At 45.7% G+C, this 25,149-nt stretch overlaps 1 protein-coding gene across 1 annotated transcript; it reads right to left on the bottom strand.

Annotated features, from left to right (window-relative positions):
* Window positions 1–483: 483 nt before the first annotated feature.
* On the bottom strand, window positions 484–24,898 carry LOC144116186 (uncharacterized). The gene is made up of 3 exons (XM_077650905.1): window positions 24,569–24,898; window positions 19,440–19,742; window positions 484–1,459 (listed from the first exon to the last, which is right to left on the bottom strand). The coding sequence occupies exons 1-3, from the start codon at window positions 24,863–24,865 to the stop codon at window positions 1,037–1,039; spliced, it is 1,023 nt and encodes a 340-aa protein (XP_077507031.1). The 5' UTR covers window positions 24,866–24,898; the 3' UTR covers window positions 484–1,036.
* Between the last annotated feature and the right edge of the window lie 251 nt (window positions 24,899–25,149).

Genomic DNA, 25,149 nt, shown 5'->3' on the forward strand with positions numbered 1-25,149 from the left:
AACAAGTATTTCTTGAATATATCCGTTTTGTTCCAACTAAGTCTAGCGGTGTCTTTGCCTCTCCGTCCCGTATGGACCCGCGCAGTATGTGGGGTGGTCACAATCGTTCAATTACTGTACTCTATTAATGTCCGCCTTGCTGTAGCGTCCTCCAGCACAAACGGCATTGACGTATATCCAGAAGTTTTTGAAATCAAAATCTGCAAGCAGTGAAACATAACCAGGTTTATTCCATATCTCCATTAAAAATGTATCTCTAAACGAGCCGATTCTCCTGCCTTGCTCCGTTGAATCCAGTCTACCTCATCCTCGATCGGCCCTCTCGCCCGTAACCGGATGAAAATATTTTCATTTCAGAATTAACAGGTCTCACTCTACTAAACAAATCACAGAACTAGCGCTCACATTTTTGTCTGTGATTATCTTTGTTTAGTTAACGGAAGTGATTTCAGAACCGACTACTTATTTGTGGCGGAAGAACAATAGATTTCAATCAGTGTTTATTGCCAGGAAAAAATACACGATACCAACCAGCCCATAAAAGCATTGATGCTCGCGAGCGTGGCTGGGCTGTAGGGCATTGCTGAACTAGTGCAAAGCCGTGCACAAAATACAGATTTCCCGCCCTAAGCATTCAGAACAAGGAAAAGCACGTAAAGCGCGAACCAAAACATTAAGCCATACTGCATCAGATTAAACGTTTAACCAATAACAATGAAACCAAGTAATAGATCAAAAAGGATTCATTCAGAAATTATTTTAGTAAAAATATAAAGCCCACAGAAAAATAGCAGTAATTACAGAAAAAAAATAAAGGGTAAAAACATTAAGCATCGGCGCACAATATCATCTCTCGCAGTACAAAGAGCTTTGCGAGAAAGGAAATTGTTAACCAGTGTCCTGTAGCGTTAACTTTCCTGAGTAAATTTAGTTTGCGTGGTCACTTCAGTCTACGTCTTGTTTTCGGCGCTGTGGTATACGATGAACCCAAGACAGCACGGCCAGATGCCGGCTTTATTGTGTCACCCTGACTGAATTATCCATTCGTCAGGCCTTTGCGCACCGCGATTAACGCGAGGGCGCGCTCAATGGCCGTGGCGCCGGCGGCTAAATCGGCGGCCTGCTGGGCGGTGAGCGTCACACGCCACTGGCCATCTGCCTGCGGGCGCGCCAGCACCGCCGACAGCCGCTGGGTCTCCACACCGAGGCGGCTGCAAGCGTAGTTAACTTCGCGGAACTGCGCCGCGCTGGCCAGTTGCTCCGGTGTCCTGTCCTCCACTTCGACGATGGTGGCGGTCGCGGTGAAGTGCTGCCGGAGGCTCTCCAGCTTGCTTTCCAACTGGTACAAGGTGGCCGCCACGCTGGGATGCGCCGCTGCTTTCCCGTCTTGAATACTGGCCGCCAAGGAGGTCTCCCCGGAGGTCAGGGGGCTTCCCGGGCAGCTTTCGCACGTGGACACCTGGTGATTCCGAAGGAAAAAAAAAAAGGTTTCAAGCGGCTTTCGCGCAACGTTAAACTAGTTTCAGCGTCGTCTGTAAGTGCAAGGGAGGGTGTGGAAGATTATGTTGCAAGCGAATGCGTCGGACGGTTCAGTCACGCGTGGCCCGTTAATATATGACCAATGGTTCGCGCTAGTGATGGCAATTGGTCATGCGACTTCGGTATGTAATGACTTCATTCCATGACAAGACACGCGAGATCTCGAGGAAGGGGAGTGCCGCTAGAACTGCTAACGCCGCAAAGAAACGATCCACGACGCGAATGCACGCTCAATGCCCCGAGCAAATGATGCGCGCCGCGCAAGACGCCGCCCAGCATTACTGCCTGCTCAAGTTCACGTACGAGCCCTGACAACGGTGAGAAAGCAACCTACTAATGAAGTACACGGGGAAGACGCTCCCTTGAAGGGTGACCGGAGCTCGGCGGAAGTGAACTGCGGCACGAGAATTTTTCACGAAGTGTTGGTGCTCTATATACAAACACCGGGTTTACAAACAAAGGGGGGTTCGTGGCAGCCGGCATCGCTTGGAGGAGGCGGGGGGGGGGGTGTTGAGAAGTACGCTTAGCGCTCATAACTATACATGAATGAACAGTTTTCAAGCCAGTTTTCTGCTTTCACCGTGCGCCTATGATATTGTCCCTTGTGAATAACAACCGGACTCACACTATTCTGAAAATATGAAGCCTCACTTTATAGGCGATGTATTTATAAAACACCACGAAACGTACACGTAGGAGTCGCCCGCAGCTGGGGTTACGAGAGAGTTGCGCAACCCATAAAAGCAAGCAAAACTTACCAAATTATATTTCTCGTTTGTGGCTTCTCTCGTAGATTCAACCGCTGCCATGAACTAACTGGTTGATCTCGAAGATCGTAGCCGACGCTCAAACGTTATCATACATGGTATTGATGAGCATTCCGATGAAAACGAAGACACTTTAAGAAATATAACTGGGATCTTTGAAACAAAACTTGGTATAAAATGCAAATCTGTTGCACGTATACATCGTCTTGGACGACAAGGGAACCGAAGACCCGTGATGGCGTATACGGAAAAGCAGGCTGTGTTACAAAATTCTAAAAAACTCAAGGGGTCGAATACTTATGTCCAAAATGACTATAGCAAATGCACGCTGCGCAAACGTAAACTGTTGTGGGAAAGTTCAAAGATAGAACGTGATGCCAAGAAACGCGTGAGCCTTGTTCACGATAAGCTGAAAGTTGACGGCGTGTTGTATGTCTGGGATGAGGGACGAAATGAGCGTGTGGCTCTTCCATCGCGAAATGAAACAAAATATGAGCGCTCGATTCCTTCAGCAGCAAATTCCACGAATGACTGACAGAAAGCAGGCGAAAATACTCATGAACTGAGAGTGTTAAATGTGAATGCCCAGAGTCTCCTCAATAAGACAGATAAGCTTGAGTACCTTCCTTTAGTGCATGAACCTTACATAACAGTCATCACTGAGACTTGGTTGCATGATGCTGTGATTCCATCCTGATACCCAGCTCCCACCAAATATTTCGTCGCGACCGACTCACACGGGGCGGTGGCGCAGCAGTGGTATTAAAAAACACCCTAAACGGCATAGTCCTCAATCAAATCCCAGATCATGAAAGCCTAATTATCCAAGTAAATTGTTGGGGCCATTTATTCACAGTGTGTGCTGTTTACAGAGCACCGTCGTGCTCTACTGATTATTTGTTTAGGCTTTACGATCACTTATGCCTGCTTAAAAAAGACCGCCTCATTCTTGCTGGTGATTTTAATCTTCCCGAAATCAATTGGAGTAACCCAAAATATGTTTTTGATGTTATTGAAAACCCTCAGACTGATATTATGCTCACGTGCGATCTTGTGCAAACGGTAACTGATTATACTCGGGAAATTGGAAATGCCCATTCTACTCTTGATTTAATCTTTGTCAACAGGAATGTGTCTGACTATACGGTATCGGTAGACGCTGGCATTTCTGATCATCATGTCGTAAACTTGTCCTTTCGAATAGCAAATCGACAAGGCCATAAGCAACAACCTGTTCGTACTGTCAAAAACTTTTCACGAGCCAGTGACCAAGCCATTTTGGACACCCTGTGGCATTTTTCTGATAATCTATGTGGTGATGTGAAATCATTATGGAAGTGTTTCATGGAAACTGTACAGTCTTGCCTCGAAACTCATGTACCAAACAGACGTGTAAAAACTAACAAAAAGAACCCATGGATGACACGAGAAATTATTCATATCCATCGCAAGCTAAAACGTGCTAAACGTAGCGGTCATTTCAATAGCACCCATCAACCCCTTAAAACTGCGCTAGCCTCTCAATTATCCGAAGCAAAAGCAAAATACTTCACTCACTCACTCCCGAGGTTTTTAAAGGATAGACCTGAGGAGTTCTGGCGGTACCTCAGCGAAACTAAAAAAGAGCAGAGTCAATTATCTGTTAATAATTGCATTTCACATGACCCGTCCGTTATTTCCAATTGCTTTAATCAGTACTTTCACTTAATCAGTACTTTCATGTGACAAGCCACTTCACCCTTGAGGGTATAAAATTTTTCACTGCATACTCTGCACATGAAGATTTAACAACTGTATCATGGGCTGATTCAACAACTTTTTTTTGTGTCACTATTCTGAGTGAGTTGTGCATTGTGCTTTTGAAGCAATAACCCATGAATTTTAATAAAAATTTGGACTGCTGCATCTTTTCATGTGAGCTAAACTCAACACAATTCTGTAAGTCCATTGCCACAGGGTGCATGAAAACAGCTCCTGAACAGAAAGCAAGCCTCCTAGAATTTTACCTCATGTGGAATAAGCCAAATAGCTAGGCCTCTTGGTATGTTAACACCTTGATATTCAGCGCGACACATGATGCGAGGACGAAGGCAGAAGAGACAACAAGCGCTGACTATATACAATTTGTGCTGGTAGTCGGCACATGTTTCTTTTTTCTTTGTCCTTATCTCCCTCACCGTTGAGATGCTGAGCTTTTCTTTTCCCACCAAATGACAAGAACGCTACGATGCCACAATCTTAAAAAAAAATTATGGTCATTTTTAGTTGTCTACTCACTTCAGAAGTGGCTGAAGCTGCCACGTTTTGAACATGAAGGAAGGAACAGCTACGAGAGGCCCTCGTTATCTGAGCTGCATGATAAAAAGTGTGCGGGAAGTTGTGTTTTTGCAAGGACTACAGGGATTCTTTAGCTTACCGCACAGCGGCGCCATCTGCATCACAGGCGCATCTGTGAGTTGCCGGCGACTTAACGCGACTAGAGATAGTCTCCTCAGCTTGGTCTTCATGGCACAAGCACGCCAAGATGACAAACCAACAGGCATGCTGGAACCTCACTACCAGCTTCAAAATATGTGATGTAACGACTGCTCCTAAATTCTTTCCTTCTTCCATGTTTCGAACTTTTAGGCTTCTCGTCAAGCTATAGTATATGCTGCCGCCATACATCTAACTTGCCGTCTGTGCCATTAGAATGCGTAATCTATTCATATGTGATATATCCATAATGACCTTAACTGCAAGTAAAAAAAACTCAAATAGCCACGTCAGTCAGATCCTTAGGAGTAGTTTTTTCAACCCATATACAGCGGGATGATTTATAACTGTAACATAGTATTAAAATCTTCAAGGGCTTTCAGTCTTACTTCTTGCCACAGAAACATATTGCAACAAAGTGACAAATTGATGTGGCACCAGCTCTTATTCTCCTCTCACTTGAACTAGTGTACACTGGTACGGAACAACACAAAAAACACAAATCTACAAAGCTATCAGTAATAGAAAAAGCATGCTTGGAATAATCTATGGTATTTATATAAAGCATTAGAAATTGCATTTGAGTCAATTCGCTATAATTTGAGGTTCCTTGGATATTATAAGCCAAAACGAAAATGCAGTTAACAAAATTTCCTAGTTTGCCTCACTCCAACAATTCCAAACTCCATACCCACAACACCCGAGATCACGCATGGAAATGCCTGCTGCTAGGAAAAATTATGGCCGCCAAATGTTGAATTATCAACTGCCATTAACCTTAAACAACCTCAATGATTAAAATACTGCAAAAAATCATTGATACATGAAAAAAAAAATGTGGGAAAAAAGTATTATCCGGGAAAACATGATCCAAACTGCCCAATTTTGAAAAATACAACTGTTCAATGAGGGACAATGACGTATTGACATTTTCACTCCATTAAAATGTCGACTGGAATTCCGTGGCACAATGCCTTTTCTAAAGCTGATAGAATTCAGCCCGCATTTGTGCTGTCTTAAGCGCACAAAGAACTTCGCAACACATGCGGTCTCTCAACGGCAATGGCAAAAGTGACCGAAATCACGTACTCAGTTTTTTCAGATGCTTCTCCCCCTTCGAAATATTAATTGCGATGAAACCACTGTGTCAACTGACTATCGCAGCATTTTTCTTTTCCTTTGTTCTCCTTTTCCTTTGCCCCTTTGTCCTCAGGCACCCCGAAGAAGCCGCTACGTTTCTCTTCATGTCGCGTCCTTGCAGGAGCAATCTGCTTCTATGCTTGCGCATTTTTGTGTGCGTGCAAGCATGTGTGTGTGTGTGTGTGTGTGTGTACGTGCATGTTTCGCCCCTTTGCACCTGGCTACAGCAGAGAAGCCACCCAGATGGGTGACTGCCGCTGTTTTCCAGCTTTTCACGTCGCAAGACCCCCTTCTTGGCTCACTTGTATGGTTTGTACATGTTCAGTTGGTTGCTTAACATACTACCCGACCTAAATTTGCCAAAACTTTAAGCACAATAGCCAGAAAATCGTGTTATTCAGGAATGTTGAGTTGAGTTTAATGGCGCATAAGCGACTAAGGCTATCATGCGCCAAGCTCAAGGTATAAGAAATTGTTTTCTGTAGATTTTTACAAAGGTATAAAAAATATGGCGGTGTGGAATGCCTAAAAGGTTATATCCATCTGCCCAGTATTGAGAGCAAAACAAGATATTAAAGGTTTCAAAGGAGGCTGGGTACCCTCATCAGCCGTCCTTGGCTGGGCAAGGACTGGAGGCCCCCAAACAATCAAAATAAAAAACCTCAGTCCTTTTCTCTGGAATGCAAAAGTGGCTGAGGTGCATCAGGCAAAGTACTGGGTCGTGTTTTACATATTTTTAAGAACACCAGCTTCTGTTAAAAATCTAAAAAATGCAGTACATGTCCACAAATGCATTTTCACCTAAGAGCAGTGATGGATGAAAAGGGATGCGTTGGTTATAAAACGGAGAGAAGCACTTTTTCCGTAGCTTTTCCAGTTTCGAACATGAAATTAAAGTGTGACTAAGTTCATCTCCACATGCACAAACTGGTTGATCTTCTTTTGTTAGCAGGTAGTTGTGAATAATGTGTGCGTGGCCTATACGGAGGCGGCAGATAATGACTTCATTGAAACGTTTCTGATGCACACATTACTTCCATTCACCGAGCACTGGTTTTATTAAGTGTAGCTTGTTATTTACTTTGCTGTCCCAAGTGGACTGCCAAATTTTCCTTGACTTACATTGTATTAATTTCATGCAATCTTTATAGGGCACATTTGCATTCTTTATTTCCTTGCCACAAGCTTGAGCAGCACACAAATCTGCTCTTTCATTGCCCTTTATGCCGACGTGACTTGGTACCCAGCAGAGTCTTATGTTTCTTCCTTGAGCTAGGGCTGTTGTAATATAGTGTATGAGGTTGCCAAGCAGCGGGGTTATTGCATTTCTAGAATGAATGGCTGTGAGCACATTTAGCGAGTCTGTGTAAATAATACTGTTGGCGAGGTTCCCATTTACTATTTTATCAATGGCTACACAGATAGCGTAACATTCCGCAGTGAAGACTGAAGCACACTGTGGAAGTCTTACTATTTTATTCCAATTCCCGTGTACCGCTGCACTTCCAACATAAGCGTCTGTTTTTGAACCGTCTGTATAAAAAGCTGCGTAATTACTGTATTTTTCTTCAAGTGTGAAGAATTCTTGTATGATATGTTCTTGCGGAATTTGTTTTTTTACGGAAGTCTGTAAGAGTGAGATCACAGACTTCCAGAAAGTTGTACCATGGCGGAAGTGGACCTCGCCTACGAAAAATGCTTGGCAATATGTCTAGTACGCCAAGGTTCTGGCACATGTCTTCGAATCGTAAGAGCAGTGGATGGGTAGCTTGCGGTTTATTGTTAAAGAGTACTCTAGATGGGCACTCTGTAGCAACGGAGTAACAAATATGTTTGTGCAGTGAACTAATTTTTAGAATGTACGAGCATGTGAGCATGGCTCTTCTGTCTGTAAGTGACGGCTTGTTGGTTTCAACATAAAGACTGTTTATAGGTGACGTCCTGTAAGCACCAGTTGAAAGGCGTAAACCTAAATTGTGCACCGGGTCGAGTCGTTTCAAATACGATGGCCTTGCTGAACCATATACTATACTGCCATAGTCTAAGCAGGATCGTACCACAGAGCGGTAAATTTTTAGAAGGCTTGCACTGTCAGAACCCCAGTGTTAATGTGAAAGGAGTTTGAGTATATTCAGTGATCGGGAAGTTTTCTTTTTTAATGCATTAATATGAGGCAGGAAAGTGAGTCTTTTGTCAAATGTTATACCTAAAAATTTGTGCTCATTTTTTACGGGCAACTCGATTTCGTTCAGATGTAGGGTCGGATCTGCCTGTAATCCTCGTTTCAATGAGAACGGAATTGCCACCGATTTCTGTGGGGAAAACCGGAAACCATTTTTACCCGCCCATGCTGCTAGTTTATTTACAGTCAATTGTATTTGTATTTCACATGTTGATACAGTGGAGGATGTACAAGCTATTTGAAGGTCGTCTACATAGACTGAGTACATAACGGACCTCGGGATTATTTTACTGAGAGTTCATTTTTACAACGAAGAGGGTAGTGCTTAAAATACAGCCTTGAGGTACTCCATTTTCCTGAATAAAATTTCTCGAAAGCGTAGAGCCCAGGCGGACATTAAATGAACGGTTAGACAATAAGTCTTTACGGAAGTTCAGCATTCTGCCACGGATGCCGAGCTCAGCTAAGTCCTGGAGAATCCCGAACCTCCATGTTGTATCATAAGCTTTTTTTAAATCGAAAAAGACTGCTAGACAGTATTGATTATGGATAAAAGCTTCTAAGACAGTATCATCTAGACGGACTAGGTGATCTGTTGTGGAGCATCTCTTTTTAAAACCGCATTGATGGATATCTAGAAGTTCGCAGGATTGAAGGACAAAAGTTAATCTTATATTCAGGACACTTTCAAACGATTTGGCGAGGCAACTGGTAAGGGCTATGGGTCTATAACTGTTAGGAGATGTTGGAGGTTTATTAGGTTTAGGAAACGGTACAATAATAGCTTTTTTCCAGGCTTCAGGTATTTTCCCCAAAAGCCATACTTTGGAAAAGAATCTTAAAAGTGCTTCTACGGCAGGCTCAGAAAGATGGGTGAGCATTTCATAGTGTATTTGGTCGGTTCCTGGAGCAGTTTTCTTTCCGGCAGACAGTACTATGTTTATTTCTTGAAGAGTAATTAAATTTTATTCTTCGTTTTCACCTCCACTTACTGGAAGCCTTCATTTTTCGGTTACATTTTTGTGTTTTATAAATGACTGCGTATATTGCGATGAACTGGAAACTGCAGCGAAGTGTTCACCCAACATGCCTGCCTGTTCCCTTATGCTTGTTTCTGCGCCAGGTGTTGTCAGAAGAGGAATTGTGAACGGTGAGAAGTTGTTATTTAATTTTCGAACCTGCTCCCACATTTTTTTAGATGTGATTTGACTGTTTATAGATGAAACATAACTCTGCCACGAAGTTTTCTCGGCAATGCGACAGATGTACCGAGCTTTAGCTCTTGCCTTTTAAAAATATACGAGATTTTCATGTGTCGGATACCTGCGAAATTTGCCCCAAGCTCTATTTTGTCATTTTCTTGCTTCCTTGCATTCCTTTGTCCACCACACTTTCTGTGTTTTTGTCGCACCACTCCCGAAGACTGAGGAATAGCTAAGTGTGCGGCATTAATTATACAGTTTGTGAATATTTCGTTTATCTCGTCGATGCCGAGGTTTTCTAAAACTATATCTTCTAAATTGGCTTGTGCTCTATAAATTTCCCAGTTTGCTAAATGCAGCTTCCAACATCGCAGTTTAGTTGGGATGATTTCCGGCGCAGATGACAAACTGATTATTACAGGAAGGTGATCGCTGCCATATGGGTTGTCGATAACGTCCCATTTAAAATCGTTAAAAACAGATGGAGAACTAAAAGACAAATCTAAACAGCTCATATTGCCCGAGGTTGGAGAGCAGTATGTGGCCCTTTCCGTGTTTAAAAGACATATATTGTTTGTGAGAATAAAAACCTCGATTGTTTGCCCCCTAGAGTCAGAGCGCTCGCTTCCCCAAAAAGGGGAGTGAGAGTTAAAATCCCCAACTACCAGATATGGCTCTGGAAGTTCATCTATCAGTTCTTGTAGGTCATGGGCATTTAAAGTAAAGTGTGGAGGAATGTACACAGAACAGATTGTTAGTGTTTTGTAGCTGACAACGCTGACTGCTACAGCCTCAAGTTTTGTTTTGAGCTTGATTTCTTGAGCAGGGACGCCATGTTGGACAACAATCACAATGCCTCCCGAGAGTCGATTTGCCTGCTCTCGATCACGTCTAAAAGTTTTATAATGTTTTAGGATGTGCACATGTTGTGGACCAAGATTGGTCTCCTGAAGACATAAAACTGTAGGTAACAGTGACCCTAAAATATGTGCTATGTCACTGTAATTCCGCATAAGTCCTCTGCAATTCCACTGAATTAAAAAAGCCATGTTTATGTTTTTGAGAGGAAATGAAGCGGGGCTTACTTATGTGGTGGGCCTGTTATGAGGGGCCCGTCTTTTTTCCGCTCAAGAAAGCTGTTCCGCCTCTGTAAAGGAGGCGGAGTAGGTGTTGTATCCATCACCTCAACCGAGGTGCTGGAGGACCGCGGAGGGGCCACGGTTGTGTTAGTTTCAGGCCTCTCCCGACGGGGGGAGGTCCTGCGGGATCCCGACCAATGGACCGCGCTCTATGCTTTGAGGGTGGCAGAGCAGCCTTCACTGTCCCTGCCTGGGGCGTGGATGGCCCTGCCATAGGCTCTGTGAAACCAGCCTCGGCAGGTGCCATAGTGTTGTGTGGTGTTACGCCCCCGTGCATCACATCAGCGAAGTTGGGTTTTGCTGTGAAAGAGAATGTGTTCGTAAGCGCAAAATGCCTCCTTGCTTCTTTGAATGAAATGTTTTGTCTTTATGGTAATTATTTCTTTTTCTTTTTTCCAGGACGGACATGCCCTGGAGTATGCAGCATGGTCTCCTTCGCAGTTTGCGCAGCGCAGTGCTGCACCACATTCCTCAGAATGGTGGTCTTTCGAAGCGCATTTCGCGCAGGTTTTGCGGCCGCGGCAACTTTGTGAGCCGTGGCCAAACTTTTGACAGTTGAAACATTGGCGGGGATTGGGTATATAATGTCTGACGTTGACTTTCAAGTATCCAACTTCGATCGTTTCGGGCAAGGTACTGGTGTAAAATGTGAGGACCATGTGTTTGGTATCTATTTCTTTGTTATCCCTGCGGATCTTGATTCGGTGAACGTCGATTACATTCTGGTCGGTGAGCCCTTCAAGCATTTCGGCTTCTGTGAGATGGATAAAGTCAGATTCAGAGATTACACCTTGGGCTGTGTTTAGAGATCGCTGGGGGGTTACAGAGACAGAGATGTCCCCTATAGACGCAATGTTTGAGAGTTTGGAACATTGGATGCTGTCGCGCAGTTCGAGAAGTAAGTCGCCACTGGACATTTTTAAAACCTTGTAGCCAGGGCCCAAGGTATTGGTTAAACATTTTGAACAAGGGATGGGGATGTTAGTCTTGCCTGTATTCTGTCACTTTCACTGTGGATTACGTGGAACTTTGAAAATGTTTGTCTCTTTTTTGAGAAAAAATCAGCTGCTTTGTTCCGCCCTCTTTTTAGAGAGCGATCAGGTTTGGATAAGGGTGGAGCCATAAAACATTTAGTTTTTCGGTCATGGTGCCAGCCACCCACCACGGAGTCCAATAAGGGGAAGGGACAGGAACTTGAAAGCAAGTCCTGCCCACGACAGCTGTACACCTCAACTATAACCAAATATGACGCAACTCAGGGTAGTTGGTCACATAAGGTTAACCCTCGCCGCCAGGAAAAAAGGAAAAACCAAGAAGTGAGTAGGAGACAGGAGAGTTGTGAGAAAGAGATAGGAAAGTGAAAGACGGAAGGGAGGACAGGAAAAGGCGACTGCCGATTTCCCCCGGTCAGGTCAGGCCGGAGGTGCCGTCTACAGGAAGCTGGGGCCAAAGTGGTGTGTTGCCTCCGCCGAGCGGCCTTAAAGGACCAAACGCTCGGGATCGGTTCAACCACCAGGATCCCCTTTTCCTCGGACACGGCGATGCCACGCAGGCTAGGCGCGGGTGCTTGGGTCCGTGGTGATGCAGTGTTCACCATCATCCCCTTGCGGGGATGTCCCTGCGGATGCTCGGGAACCCGTGGTGTCGCCACTCACCAACGCCTGCAAGCTGCAGACGCCCCTCTGCGGGGATTATCCAGGAATGTATTAATAGGGACAAAAATGGTGCGACTCAGCCTTAAAACCGGCGATTTTCAGCCTATGAATCAGGAAAGTAAGAAAGAAGTTTTTACTGTATTGACATATTATGCACTCCAATTTCAACCATTCGCAGTATTATTATTATTGAATGCAATAAACGGCTACAGCCACTTTCGCCTATCAACAGCAACACCATCACTACCACAACTGCTTAGTGAGAGCAAATCTGTGCCATCTATTTTTCTCTGTTATTAGTTAGCGCTACAGAGAGCACAAGTATTTCATTAACTCAAATTATTGACAACTTATTAAAACGTCTTTTCATTTTTTTATACTGCCTTCATCATTTTTGTATATATTATGGGGGAAATAAATATACTATTACTATTATATTACGATACAGGCAAACTTTTTTTGCTTTTTGTCCACTTAATGGCAAAATGATGTTGATTCTTTGTTGAAGAAGATAATAGAAAATATAGCCTACAACAGTCCATCGATTACAAATCAAACATTTTCTCAACACTTTGCCATCTTTGCCTGTGGACTCTGTGCTACTGCATTTCTCGTTTACTGTTTTTAAAATATGTTACATAGGCCCCCGAAGCCTTCGTATTAGTGTTCACTTTGTAGTTCCGTGCATTTTAACAAGATATGGCGATGCTAGATGCTATGTTTATGTGCCAAGAATTCTCAATGATTTGCAAAATGAGGTATTCTCCATTACATCGAAAAATGTGTTAAAAACGTGGTTTGCTCACTGTACCGAACTTGTTTTAATATTTATAAGCTGTATTAGTCATCATTTTTAGAATTTATACCTATTATATACATGTTATCTGCTTGGCGTTGATTCTTATCCTGTGATTTGCTCCCCGTTGGTGTTAAGCTCCCTAAACGTTAGCCCTACTGCACGCTCGTTTGCTAAATCTGCTGTGCCAAGTCCCTCAAGCCATTGGTGGCTATGAGGCTCATTTCTATTACTCTGCATATTCTTTAACAACTGCACATTGTACAGTGGTACAACTGTACAAGGTACAGTTGTGACTCGTTAATTTGGATACTTTGGTTCCTGAGCACAGCTGCCCATAAAGTAAGTCGCCAGTAATAACAGATTGTGAAGGAACAACAAAAATTTGAAAAAAGAAAACACTGTGATGAAGTCTCCTTCTGTGCAAGTGGTGGCCAGTGAAGAGAAATAAGACAAAACCCTGAAAGCTCCAAGTGCATTACCCTGGCCTCCATTACCTTTACAATTATGCGGTGCAGTATATGAGGTGCCATTAGTCCATGAGACATATGGTGGCAGCTCATGGTGTGATGACACATCTCCTACTAAGACTGTTCTCATTAACATCTTGTACTTATCTGTATTCAGTCAGCTGACAAATGCTGAATGCGGCTTTCAACTCTGGACATCCTGCAGAGTTTTAATGTAATAGCACTAAGGCTTCCATTGTACAGAAAATCTGGTGTCGGCGTTGTTGGCATCATGAGCGAAAAAGCAGATAGCCCACCTGCCACCTAGGTCACATGATCTTGTGACATATCACAACCTGCCCACTGGATTGTGAGCAAATTGCCCACCATGGTAAGAGGCAGTTTAATTAATGACTGGTCGCGAGAGGTTGCTCGGGAAGAGCAACCTGGGTCTGCAAGCCCCGTCGGTGGTCATGTTTGAAATAGTCACCTGGTGAGGCAGTGGTGCACCGCTTAACCGCTGCACCACTGTGGCAGGAGTGGTATGAGGACTCCTGTGATCAATGAATGTAAAGATGTAAAGTAGAGAATGACCGTATCTGTGAAGAAATACGCAAAGAGGACCGTAGGCCACTGCAGGGACTCATTATTGCTATCATGTCAAATAAGGTGGAGCTAAGTGTCCCTCAAGTTTTTTTTCTACATAGCCACTCTGCAATACGGCAAGTTCTAAGGTGCGTTTTCTGGACACCTTCACACTGTGAAGCATAAAACCCCATAAAAAGGCCATAACTCAGGTATTCACACTTTCACACTGCTTTTCACTGTTGCCCTGCGCTTAAAATAGAGGAAATCAAACATCTACTACAGGAAGTTAAGATTTTGTTCTTTCTGGTGTTCCTATTAATGAAACAAAAATATATAGACCTGAACGGGTTTTCTGCACTTTCACACTGTCCATAGCCTTGGATAGCGAATTTCTATATTAATGAGGCATACAAAAGTATTGTCAATAATCCGAGTAGTCCATATTAATGCAGATCCTATTAATAGGGCACAACTGTATAATATTAAATTACAAGTCTACCTGCATGCCCTTGTACATCTTCGACCCTATCTGTGAGGGCACTATCAAAGTCATCCCATTTTGCACATCCATTTTCTAAAGATCAGCCTGATAACTGTTTTTTAAAGAAGATGACAGACAAAGCAGATGACTCGTGACAAAGAAGAAGATGGCCTCAGCCGTATTGCTATCGCCATGAATGTCTGTGCCGACCTAGCTGCCCTCGGACTGCTTTCGCTGCTGCTCCCGTCCTCCCAGCTTCTTTGATGATGATGATGATGGATTTTTATGGCGCAAGGGCATCTATGGCCAAAGAGCGCCATGACAAAAGGTATTTTCAAATTCTCAAGGTGGGGTCGAAGACCCATTTCCCAAGCATTTCACCCTTAATAAGCCGAGCACCAGACCAGGGGAAAGCTTGTACCCATTGTATCACAGGTGGGTACCCGGCGGCACTTGGTATCGAACCCCGCACCTCCCGCATGCGAGGCGGATGCTCAACCACTTGGCCACCGCTGCGGTATCCAAGCTCCTTTGAATAAACCGCCGCCTTACATTTGGTGGAGGTGCTGGGTACAGCCCTGGAATTGAGCAACCATACTCTCCCGCCACCTGTGATGCCTAACGACGCTCAACATCAAGCCGTGCAAGTGGGCCCAGCTGTTACCTGCGCCGGCTCCCTTCGCCAACGGGACCCGGCCATCTTCAGAGGGACTGATGAGCAAGATGTCGAAGATTCGCTCATGTCCTACGAGCGAGTGAGCCTTTACAACAAATGGGACGATGCGACAAAACTAAATAACGTAATTTTTATCTCACCAGCGTGGCTAACCTGCAGTATTGGAACCATGAGGTGGACATCCGAACTTGGTCTGCTTCAAGACAACCTTCGCCGATGTGTTCGGTCGTCCTGCTGTCTGGAAACTCCGTGCCAAACAATGCTTGCGCGAACGATCTCAGCAGGCCGGCGAAAGCTTCACAAGTTACATCGAAGATGTCTTTGACTTATACAAACGTATCAACCTCAATATGTTGGAAGCTGACAAGATTAAACACATCTTGAAGAATATCGATGACGACGCCTTTCCGATGCTGTTAGCGCGCGACTTGTGCACCATTGCTGAAGTCGTCACCCTCTGCCAAAGCTTCGAGGACCTGCAGAAGCAGAGGCTCCTGACTCGTCAGCACCCCCGACAGGTTGAGTCGCTTGCTGGGCTGATGCCAGCATCTGACACCTCCCCCCTGCAGCAACAGATCAAAGACTTTATTCAGGAAGAAGTGGCATGTCAGCTCTCTCTTCTGCCAAGCCCTACACAGCGAGCTCCATATTTGGCTCCCGTTCTTTGACATTCCATCCAAGAGCAGGTTGCCGAGACTCTTCCACCCGCCCATCTGCCACCACCTGTCGCCGCTCCACTGACGTACGCTGACGTCATCGCCCAAACACCACCCCCTATCGCCGCTCCGTTGACATACACGGACGTCGTCGCCATACTTTGACCGCCTACCTATCCTTAGCCTTGAATACCTGCGCGAACAGCGGCTCCTCTACGGCCGGCTCTGCAAATCAGCAATCCCTGGCGCACCATCGACAACCGGCCTATCAGCTGCAATTGTGGCTTGCCTGGTCATGTGGCCCAACTTTGCCGTCGTCGTCTCCCAGTCTATGTGCCACTTCCTCAAGCTCCCCCGTACTGGCCTTCCACGAGTCAGTACTCCGGGCCTGCTGAGCTGCTGCAAAGTCGTCCTTTTTATCCTGACCATTCGGCCCTTTTTAGACCTCATTCACCTTCGCTGAGGCGCTGCTCCGTTTCTCCTATGCGACGTTGCCCCACTACCATTCAGGAGGAAAACTAGGTGCCGCAGTTCCTGAGGCGAGAACTGCGCCCCCGTCAAATTTTGCAAGGCCTCACATATCCCCTGCTAATCTGATCGAAGTTTCTGTCAAGGGCATTTCTGTCTTGGCCATTAGGGACACCGGTGCTGCAATTTCTGTTATGGACGAAAAGTTTTGTCGTTCGTTGAAGAAGGTAAGGTGCCGATTGCTGCACTATCTCTGCGTACGACCAGCGCTGAGCACATCAAGCCGTCCGCAGCCTGTACCGTTCGAGTTGTGATTCAGGACTCCCTCCGCACGATAGAATTCGTCGTGCTGCTTTCTTGTTCCCATCCTGTTATTCTGGGCTACGATTTCCTTTGCCGCCATGAAGCTATTATCGATTGTGCTCGAGCAGAAGTCGGGTTCCCTTCTCTGCCCAATCCTTTGCTGGACGCTACTCCTTCTGTTGCCTGTGTTGAAGCCCTCGCCGCCGAAGACATCAATACTCCCCCATGCTCATCCGTTCTTGTTCACCTGTCTTGCAACTCTATCGGTGACGACACTGTCCCCTTTACTCCAGGCCATACTTTTGCGCACCACAAGTGTCTCCCTCTGCATACACCATACTGACTATGTACGCTAGCTTCTCGATACTTTTAGTCTTTAACCCGTTTTCCTGCCCTACCGCTCTGCGCCTTGGTGAATGCCTCGGCAGTGTGCAGCCCGTCGCATCTCCGCTCATCCGCGAGGAGACCGACGATACACCGCCCCTCGCCGCGAATGTGCTCAGCCCACCTGCTTCTACGCCAGATCCCTCTTCTACCGAATTGTTCTTGCACTCCACCAATGCCGATCTTCCTTCACCACAAAGAACACAGCATCTCGCCCTTCTTCATCAATCCCGTCTTCCTTCGACGCTCACCAAAGTGCCTTGGGTCGAACTTCCACCGTCACCCATCGCATCGACACTGGTGCTCACGCGCCGCTGCGGCAGCACCCTTATCGCGTGTCTCCAACCGAGCGCTAGACTATTGCACAGCAAGTCAACCAAATGCCTCAAAACGGCATCATTCAGCCCTCAAGCAGCCCATGGGCATCGCCTGTTGTCCTTGTGAAAAAGGAAGATGGCTTCATACGCTTCTGTGTTCATTACCGCCGCCTTAACAAGATTACACACAAGGGTGTGTATCCCCTCCCAAGCATAGACTGCGCTCTGGACTGTTTGCAAGGGGCAGAGCTCTTTTCGTCCCTCGATTTATGACCTGGGTACTGGCAGGTCCCCATGGAAGCGGCCGATCGCCCCAAAACGGCTTTTGTGAGCCCTGATGGATTGTATGAATTTACTGTGATGCCGTTCGGCCTTTGTAATGCCCCTGCAACCTTCGAAAAGATGATGGACACCATTTTGCGTGGACTCAAGTGGAAGATGTGCCTATGTTACCTTGACGACATTGTCGCCTTTTCCCCCGACTTTGAAACCCATCTATACCACCTGAAGCACGTTTTGACCTGCTTCTCTGATGCTGGCCTGCAGCTCAACTTGAAAAAATGTTGTTTTGCTACAGGTCAACTGACTATTTTAGGCCAAGTTGTCTCCAAGGAAGGCGTTTGTCCTGACCCAGTCAAACTTCGCACTGTCGCTGCCTTTCCCAAACCTACTTCCATCAAAAACCTGCACGGGTTCCTAGGTCAGTGCTCTTACTTTCACCGGTTTATTCGCAGCTTTGCTTACATTGCTGCGCCTTTAACACAATTGTCCGGCAGTTCCAATTTATCACTGTGGTCTCCGGCGTGCAATGATGCCTATAACGCCTTGCGCCGCCTCCTCACAGCGCTGCCCATACTGCGCCATTTCGACTCGGCCGCTCCTACCGAGGTGCACACGGATGCCAGTGGTGTTGGTCTTGGAGCCGTACTCGCCCAGCGAATCTGTGGTTTCGATGAATACCCTGCTGCCTATGCAAGCCGCACACTTACGAAGGCTGAATGTAATTACTCCGTCAGTGAAAAAGAGTGTTTGGCCATCGTATGGGCCCTTGCAAAATTCCGCCCGTACCTCTATGGCTGCTCTTTTGATGTGATGGACCATCATGTGATTTGTTAGCTTTCCTCCTTGGAAGGCCTATCCGGCCGCCTTGCCAGGTGGGCTCTTCGTCTGCAAGAACATGACATCCGCGTGGTCTATCGCTCCGGCCGCAAGCATCAAGACACTGATGCCCCTTTTAACACTGAGGGGTGGTGTTGAAGTTTCTGCAAAACAATTCAAAACATCAGAGGCGTTCAAATAAGCATGAAGTGTTTACAGAAAAAAAAAAAAGAAGGGGGCCACGCAGGATGCCTTGTCAATCTTTCAGGAGTGTATCGCTGTCCCGGAACTGGACAGCACAAGTTCAGTGATTTTTATCTGTACAATCCAGGTTTTCAGTCCCCAGAGATCTCAAAAATATATCTGTTATATAATGCAGCCCACAAACATTCTCATCATTCACTAGCAGCAAGATAAACGCTGCCACTATCTTGCAGATTAAACCCCCATTGTCGAGTGCAATGCCAAGAATTTAAACCTGTGAATAACATTCCTGAGAAACAATGTGTAAAGTAACGAAACTGCTGGTGGGCCTGCCAAGTCAAAGCTGTTGCCACCCTCTGTAGGGGTTAGAAAAAAAAAAACTGACAATTTAACGTATACTTAGCCAAATGCGAATTACTTGCACTAGCGCTCTGGTTTTTCACTTTGGTTTCAGTTAGAGCCTGTTTTCAAGGTCAGGCAGACTTCAAACAAAGACTGGCAAAATCAGACTTTAGCTCCATCTTAAAGGTATGACGCAATGGTGTTAATGCCTACATATACGGAATTGGTCATTCTCTGCTTTACATTCTTAGATCCCTGGGAGTGTTTGTACCACTGCTGGTGCGGTCGTCAAGCAACGTGCCACTGCCGTGTGTGCCTGCACACACACACACCTGTCAGGATGTCCCTGTCAGGTGGGCAGCCTGCCACAAAGCAGACATCAGACATCATGTTTTCACGAGAATGCAGGTAGCAGTGCTACTGCACTGAAAAGAATGGGGAAGTGAACCTACAGATCAGCATTCACAGCCAAGCCATGGTTCTGTCTTCTGTAGAGGGAGCAGCATGGACACAAGAGCCACTGCAGTGTCAGGGCAGAAAGAGTGTAGGTGAAGAGGACCATGCCCACAGGCACATACCATTTGCTTCATGGCACTTCCAGTTTCATCCAAGGTGTCCACCTTCTCAGATCCAGGACACTCGTCACCCTGAAATAAACATTTCGCCGCTTTCCTTTGTGGCACAGCAGATGGAGGAGCTGCAGGAGCTGCCAGCATGGGAGTCGACGCCACTACTGGCATAAAGGACATTTTTGACAGGTCTGCTGTGCTGCTGCGGCTGAAGTCCGTGCCAGCGCCAACCGCCCAGCCACTTTTCGCAATGCTCGGTTCCACGTCTACTGTGGCAAGTTCCAGTAGGAACTGCCACATGTTCTTCTGCAACTGGAATCGGAAATGTGAAAAAAGGCATTTATTTTGGAGTTAAATTAGTTGATTAATCACAGTGAATGCAGTGCTGTCAGCTTACTATAACATGCTAAAATGGGAAAACATGCACACTGCACACAAATGCACACCCATCTGGAATGACCTTGAAAAGGTGTCCTGAGTAATACTACACCCTTGAAACGACTCCTTTCTTTCACACAATTTTCACAGTGTGAAGCTTCAGTCATGTGCACCTTGGAAGTTAGTTTAATGGTGCAACTATCTTTGCAAACCTGCAACTAATAACGTAAAGAAAGTGGTTACGCGCTATTTAAGAAACCATTTCGGGGAGCTGGAGGCAGAAATGTGGAGAGAGGGCTTTGTTTTCACTCCAAATGAAACAAGTGAATGATTTTGGAGCTAATTAGTTTCCCAATGACAGTGAATGCAGTGCTATAAGCTCATTATAATACACTAAAATAAAAAAATGGACACTGCAAACAAATACATCCAATCTGAAATGACCATGGAAAGGTCTCCTAAAGGTCTTCAGAGTAATGCTACACTCTTGAAAGGACTACTTTTCTTTCTCACCATTTTCGCAGTGTAAAGCTTCAAACGTGTGAATCTTGCAAGTTAGTTTAATGGTGCAAATATCTTTGCAAACCTAGAGCTAATAATGTAAAAAAAGTTGCTATGCATCACTTAAGAAGGCATATTGTGGCAACTGGTAGGTGCAAAAATTTCCCAGTTTTAACCCATCCCCATAACTAAAAGTGACAATAAGAACTATGCTTTAAACCTGTCCAGATGTGCACCCATTCCCACGCTGCCTGGATCACATAACCTCAGATAATTATGATGTCGCAACCATTGCTATCACTGAGAGGTTCATTAAGCACTTAAAGAAAGGAGCTACACAGTGAAACAGAATTTAATTAGTACTCAGGTCTTGGGTTTCTTGGCTCATCCTTAAATCCACACATCTTTCACAAAAAGGATGAGGACGAGCAAAAAAAAAACATGCTAATGTGCTTAGAGTTTTGAAATATGTTTTGCCTCGTTCTTTTATTGCTTTGGTCCTCAGTGGAGAGAGAAGCTGCCGTATGAATAAATTTAACTGCTTTCCAAGAAATAAATTAGCTGGACATCACATTCAGCTCTGCAAGTTCTAACCCGTCCGAAGGGTTAGACGCTTTCATGCTTTGGCGTTCCTTAATCAGATTTTTCGTCTCCTGTGATAGCTTGCAGTATCCTGTTGAACCGTCCCACTGCCTACTTCTATTGTGCACACCGTAATGGTAGCTGTGGGATTATCGTTCTTTGTTTGAACATCATGATTGTCTTCCGCAGTTAAAACTGAATATCTGTTCTGCAGCGATATCCTGAATTCCTCTACCTTCCCTATTAGCGCTAACTCGTTAATGGGCTGCCGTCGCACCGGTTTCTTCTCTTAAGTCGAAGCTAATTCGAGACCTTACCATCCTGTGGTCACTACAACGCACCTTTCTAAGGACCTCCATATTTTGCAAGAAGTCAGGGTGAGCGCATGTTATGAAGTCTATTCCATTTTTAGTCTTGCTATAGGGGCTCTTCCATGTCCATTTCCTCTTTTCTCGTTTGCAGAAGAAAGTATTCCTGATCTGTAAATTATTTCTCTCTGCAAACTCTACAAATAACTCTCCCCTGTTATTCCCAGAGCCTATAATATAGTTGCGTACAGCCTGGTCTCCAGCCTACTTCTTACCTACTCTGTCATTGGTCGCCCATTAGTACAGTGTATTATGTTTACTCTGCACATTGCTGATTCCACGTCTTCATAGAAGTTTTCGAGGATCTGGTCATCATGGCTGGATGTAGGCGCATAGGCCTATACCAGCTTCAGTTTGCACCTCTTATTAAGCTCAATTACGATAACTGCAACCCTCTAGTTAATACGACAGAATTCCAATATGTTGCCATCTATAACATGATCGATGAGGAACCCCATGCCTAGCTCTTGTCTGTCCGCTAATCCAGGAAAGCATAATTCGCGCCCACGTTTTACCACCGTATATGCCTCATCTATACTCCTAACCTCACTAAGCCCTATGACATTCATTTACTACCCGCTAGTTCCTCCAACAGCATTGCTAGACTAGCCTCACTGGATAATGTTCTAGCGTTAGACGTTGCCAGGTTCAGTTTCCAATGGCAGCCTGTCCGGAGCCAGAGATTCTTGGCACCCTCCGCTGCGTCACAGGTCTGACTGCCACCTTGGTCAGTTGCTCCACAGCCGCTGTGGACTGAGGGCAAAGGGTTAATTGGTTTGTTTATATACACCTCCTTCACACCGCGACATCACAAAGATGCGGTGGCGCTGATGTCAGTTGCACAGCAGGCAAACGAGGTTCCGGCCGCCCGCGTCTATCGTAGCTGTCACAGCTACCGGCACAACGGCGTGGCTGCATCGTGCCGGTACACTGCACAAGCAGCATGTACTGACCAGCCTGCATTGCTGTGGGATCCGCGTAGTAGCATAAAAAGAGATTAAATCCGCCTCGATAGGTTCCTTACAGACTAATACTGCAATAGGCCGCGATTTCAAGCTTAGTGTGGGCCTCGATTGACGCTGCCAGTCAGTACATGCAGCAAAGGTTTCGTAGCGAGGAAGATGTTACGCTCACTCGCCTATAGCATAGTATGCTTGAAACAGCATAAGGAAAAAACCAGCGCAGATTTAGCTGCGCACGTAATTATCACCCGGAGCCGTTTTGGTGTGCACGGTACGCCGGCCGGCTGACTCGCAACCAAGGAATGCATTCATGCTCATGACGCAGCATAATTTAACGAGTGTGGAAGTTATATGATGCACTTAATATTTAAGTGGGACTATTTTTTAATACAAACGACATGATTATAATTGATTCATGTAGAGAGATCTGATAAATTGTGCTGCTCTTGCACGGTCACGTTGGCATGTTTAGAACAGCGCACATTAACATGTGCGAAAAGCCTCGTAAGCATGTTTAGCTCTTTTCATTTTATGATGCGTCATAAGCTGGTTAATGAGGTTGTGCGCCATCGCGAATCGTGTTTGCAACAAAACAGCTGCGGGGCGGGAATTGCCCGAGTTGTAGTGTTTTTTGGTCTTTGTTTTCGTTATCACATGACAATGGCGGGCGAAGGATAACATAAAGCATGCGTAACAATTGCGAGCACGCCTAGCTGCGTCCAGCACACATAGTGTGCAAGCGATTGGTTTTTTGCGACCTCCGCCGCAAACTCTTTCAACCTCCTAAGTTGCTCCGCAACTGATGTGTTAAGGGAGTAAGCTAACAAGCTCTTGGATGAAACACTGCAATGACATATTGGGGATAAGCTATTAAATGCAGCGCTAGCTGGCAACGCACTACGTGGCAGGTGTGTCAACAGACGGTGAGCACTCATCTGCTCGGCCGAAAGAGTGCCAGAGCTTACTCTCACTACTGTCCTGCAGAAACAGCATGCTAGCTTGTACAGTGTGTCAAAGACCGGTGATTTTATTCCATGCCTACAGTAGAAATCAACGGCAGCAACACTTTCTGCTTACTACCAACCACATACACAATGCTCAGTGCTGAGCTCTTTCCCTGAACACGCAGTATGTGGTCAACGTGAGCCTGTGTACTTCGAGCGAAATTACTAAGTTCAATGCATGAACCCATCTTGTGAGTCGAAGAAACTGAAAACGCACCTACAAGCTTTGAAAACCCGCGCTCAAGACCTCCCTGGAACGCCTGTTCCCCGGGTTCTTGCCTACCACGAGCCGGCTAAAGACCTCAGTGCCACCTCGTTCATTTGCAAACATGCAGGAGGTCTATAAGAGGTTGTGGCCAAGTACTACACTGGGGTGGCCAAATCCTGTTCTGGTGAGGGACTGTGTTGTTGGCTCTAGTCACCAAGATCAGGCCACACTCTATGCCTGGTGATGCAAGTCAATCGACACTCGGAGTGTTTTTTTTTTTTTCCGGTGGAGAATGGGAAGGAACAGAAATTTGAGCCCGGTCTTCTTTCATGCGAGGTGGATGCTCTACCTATACGCCATAGCTGCCCCTAGCACTATGGGGATAGAATAGATATGAAGTAGTACGAGGACTGTGGAAGGGTGTAATGGCCCTGAGACTGACTTTTGTGAACGCGACACTGTGCTTAAAATCAGATGTAGTACAAAGACTAGAGATTAACCAAAGGACTGTGGGCAGATTAGCTTTAGAAGCCCATGGAAAGACAATACGCGAAGCTGTACAGGGAGATACGGGCTGCCCTTCCTTTGAGGCAAGGGAAGCACAGAGCAAAATATCATTTGAGAATTTAGACTACGAAACATGGAGGAGAAGAGCTGCTGTGTTGAAGTTTGTGTTGTTTCGGGCCTGGCCGGATAGGTGAGAGCTTTCTCAGACTCTGGCTGTGCCCGGACATGTATTAGAGAAACCGAGCTGGGCTTGGGCGGGTAACGGTAGAGAGTAGCAGGCCAAAAATTGTGCAAAGAAAACTGCGCATCCGACACACGGACGGCGAAGAGGCAAAGACGCACACAAGCGCAGTTTATAATGGACCAATTGGCCCTACAAGTTCTACTCAAACATCTTTCTAGTACCACGGGATCTTTTCTAGTATGTAGCCAAGGAATAATTATGGCCCGTGCAGTGTTCCATTACACGCATCAAACGACCCATCACAACCACTTTTTAAACTGCTTTTAATAGCCTTTCACCTTTAAAAACCAGCCCAATACTCTTTTGGCACCTCTGCCATTGCGCCATGTACCGAAAGGATGGTAAGCGAAATGAACGCAGGCGCTGGACTCGAACATGGCCTACCTGGCGACTGGCAGTGCCTGCGACGAATGCCTTGAACGACTTGGCGCTTTTCGGCTTGATATCGGTCAGGACCTTCACTATGCGGTCTGTGAGCTCCAGGTCACTGCTGCTGGAATTTAAATACTTGGGGATCTCAGCCGTCCGGTCAGTCCATCCGAGCGTCAACTGAAGAGCCCTGAGGCGCTGCGTTCCCGGCTCAAAAAATATCCGCGCCGAACTGCACGCCGCGCAGTCTTTGTGGGTCTTAAATAAGAACATTAAGTCCGCTGGGTCGAAGCAAGCCAGCTGTTCGTCCATTTTCAGCAACTTCAGCCAAGTGGTGGCGAAGGCTGGGCCGAAAAGTGGTTTAGCGCGACTGCAGCACAACCAGAGGATGGGGGGGCAAAACACTCATATAAATAAATAATAAAACTACAAAATTGGAATGTAATCTGCCAATAGAAAAGAAAAAATATATTAGCACCTTGTTTTATGAAAGAGGTAAGTCATTATATTAAAACCTGGCAAATTTTGTATTTTTGCAACACTGTTGACCTGCCCCCTATTCATGAGTGTGCGGTGCATTACAGCGCGTCTTTGCA

Source organism: Amblyomma americanum, chromosome 1 (genome assembly GCF_052857255.1).
Source record: "Amblyomma americanum isolate KBUSLIRL-KWMA chromosome 1, ASM5285725v1, whole genome shotgun sequence".
Lineage (NCBI taxonomy): Eukaryota > Metazoa > Arthropoda > Arachnida > Ixodida > Ixodidae > Amblyomma > Amblyomma americanum.

Excerpts from the sequence above, each read along its gene's own strand:
- LOC144116186 (XM_077650905.1), bottom strand. The coding sequence starts at position 24,865 with ATGGACGAACAGCTGGCTTGCTTCGACCCAGCGGACTTAATGTTCTTA. Across the intron at positions 19,743-24,568 it reads CAGGCACTGCCAGTCGCCAG|TTGCAGAAGAACATGTGGCA; the intron begins GTAGGCCATGTT and ends TTCCGATTCCAG. Across the intron at positions 1,460-19,439 it reads GAAGTGCCATGAAGCAAATG|GTGTCCACGTGCGAAAGCTG; the intron begins GTATGTGCCTGT and ends CGGAATCACCAG.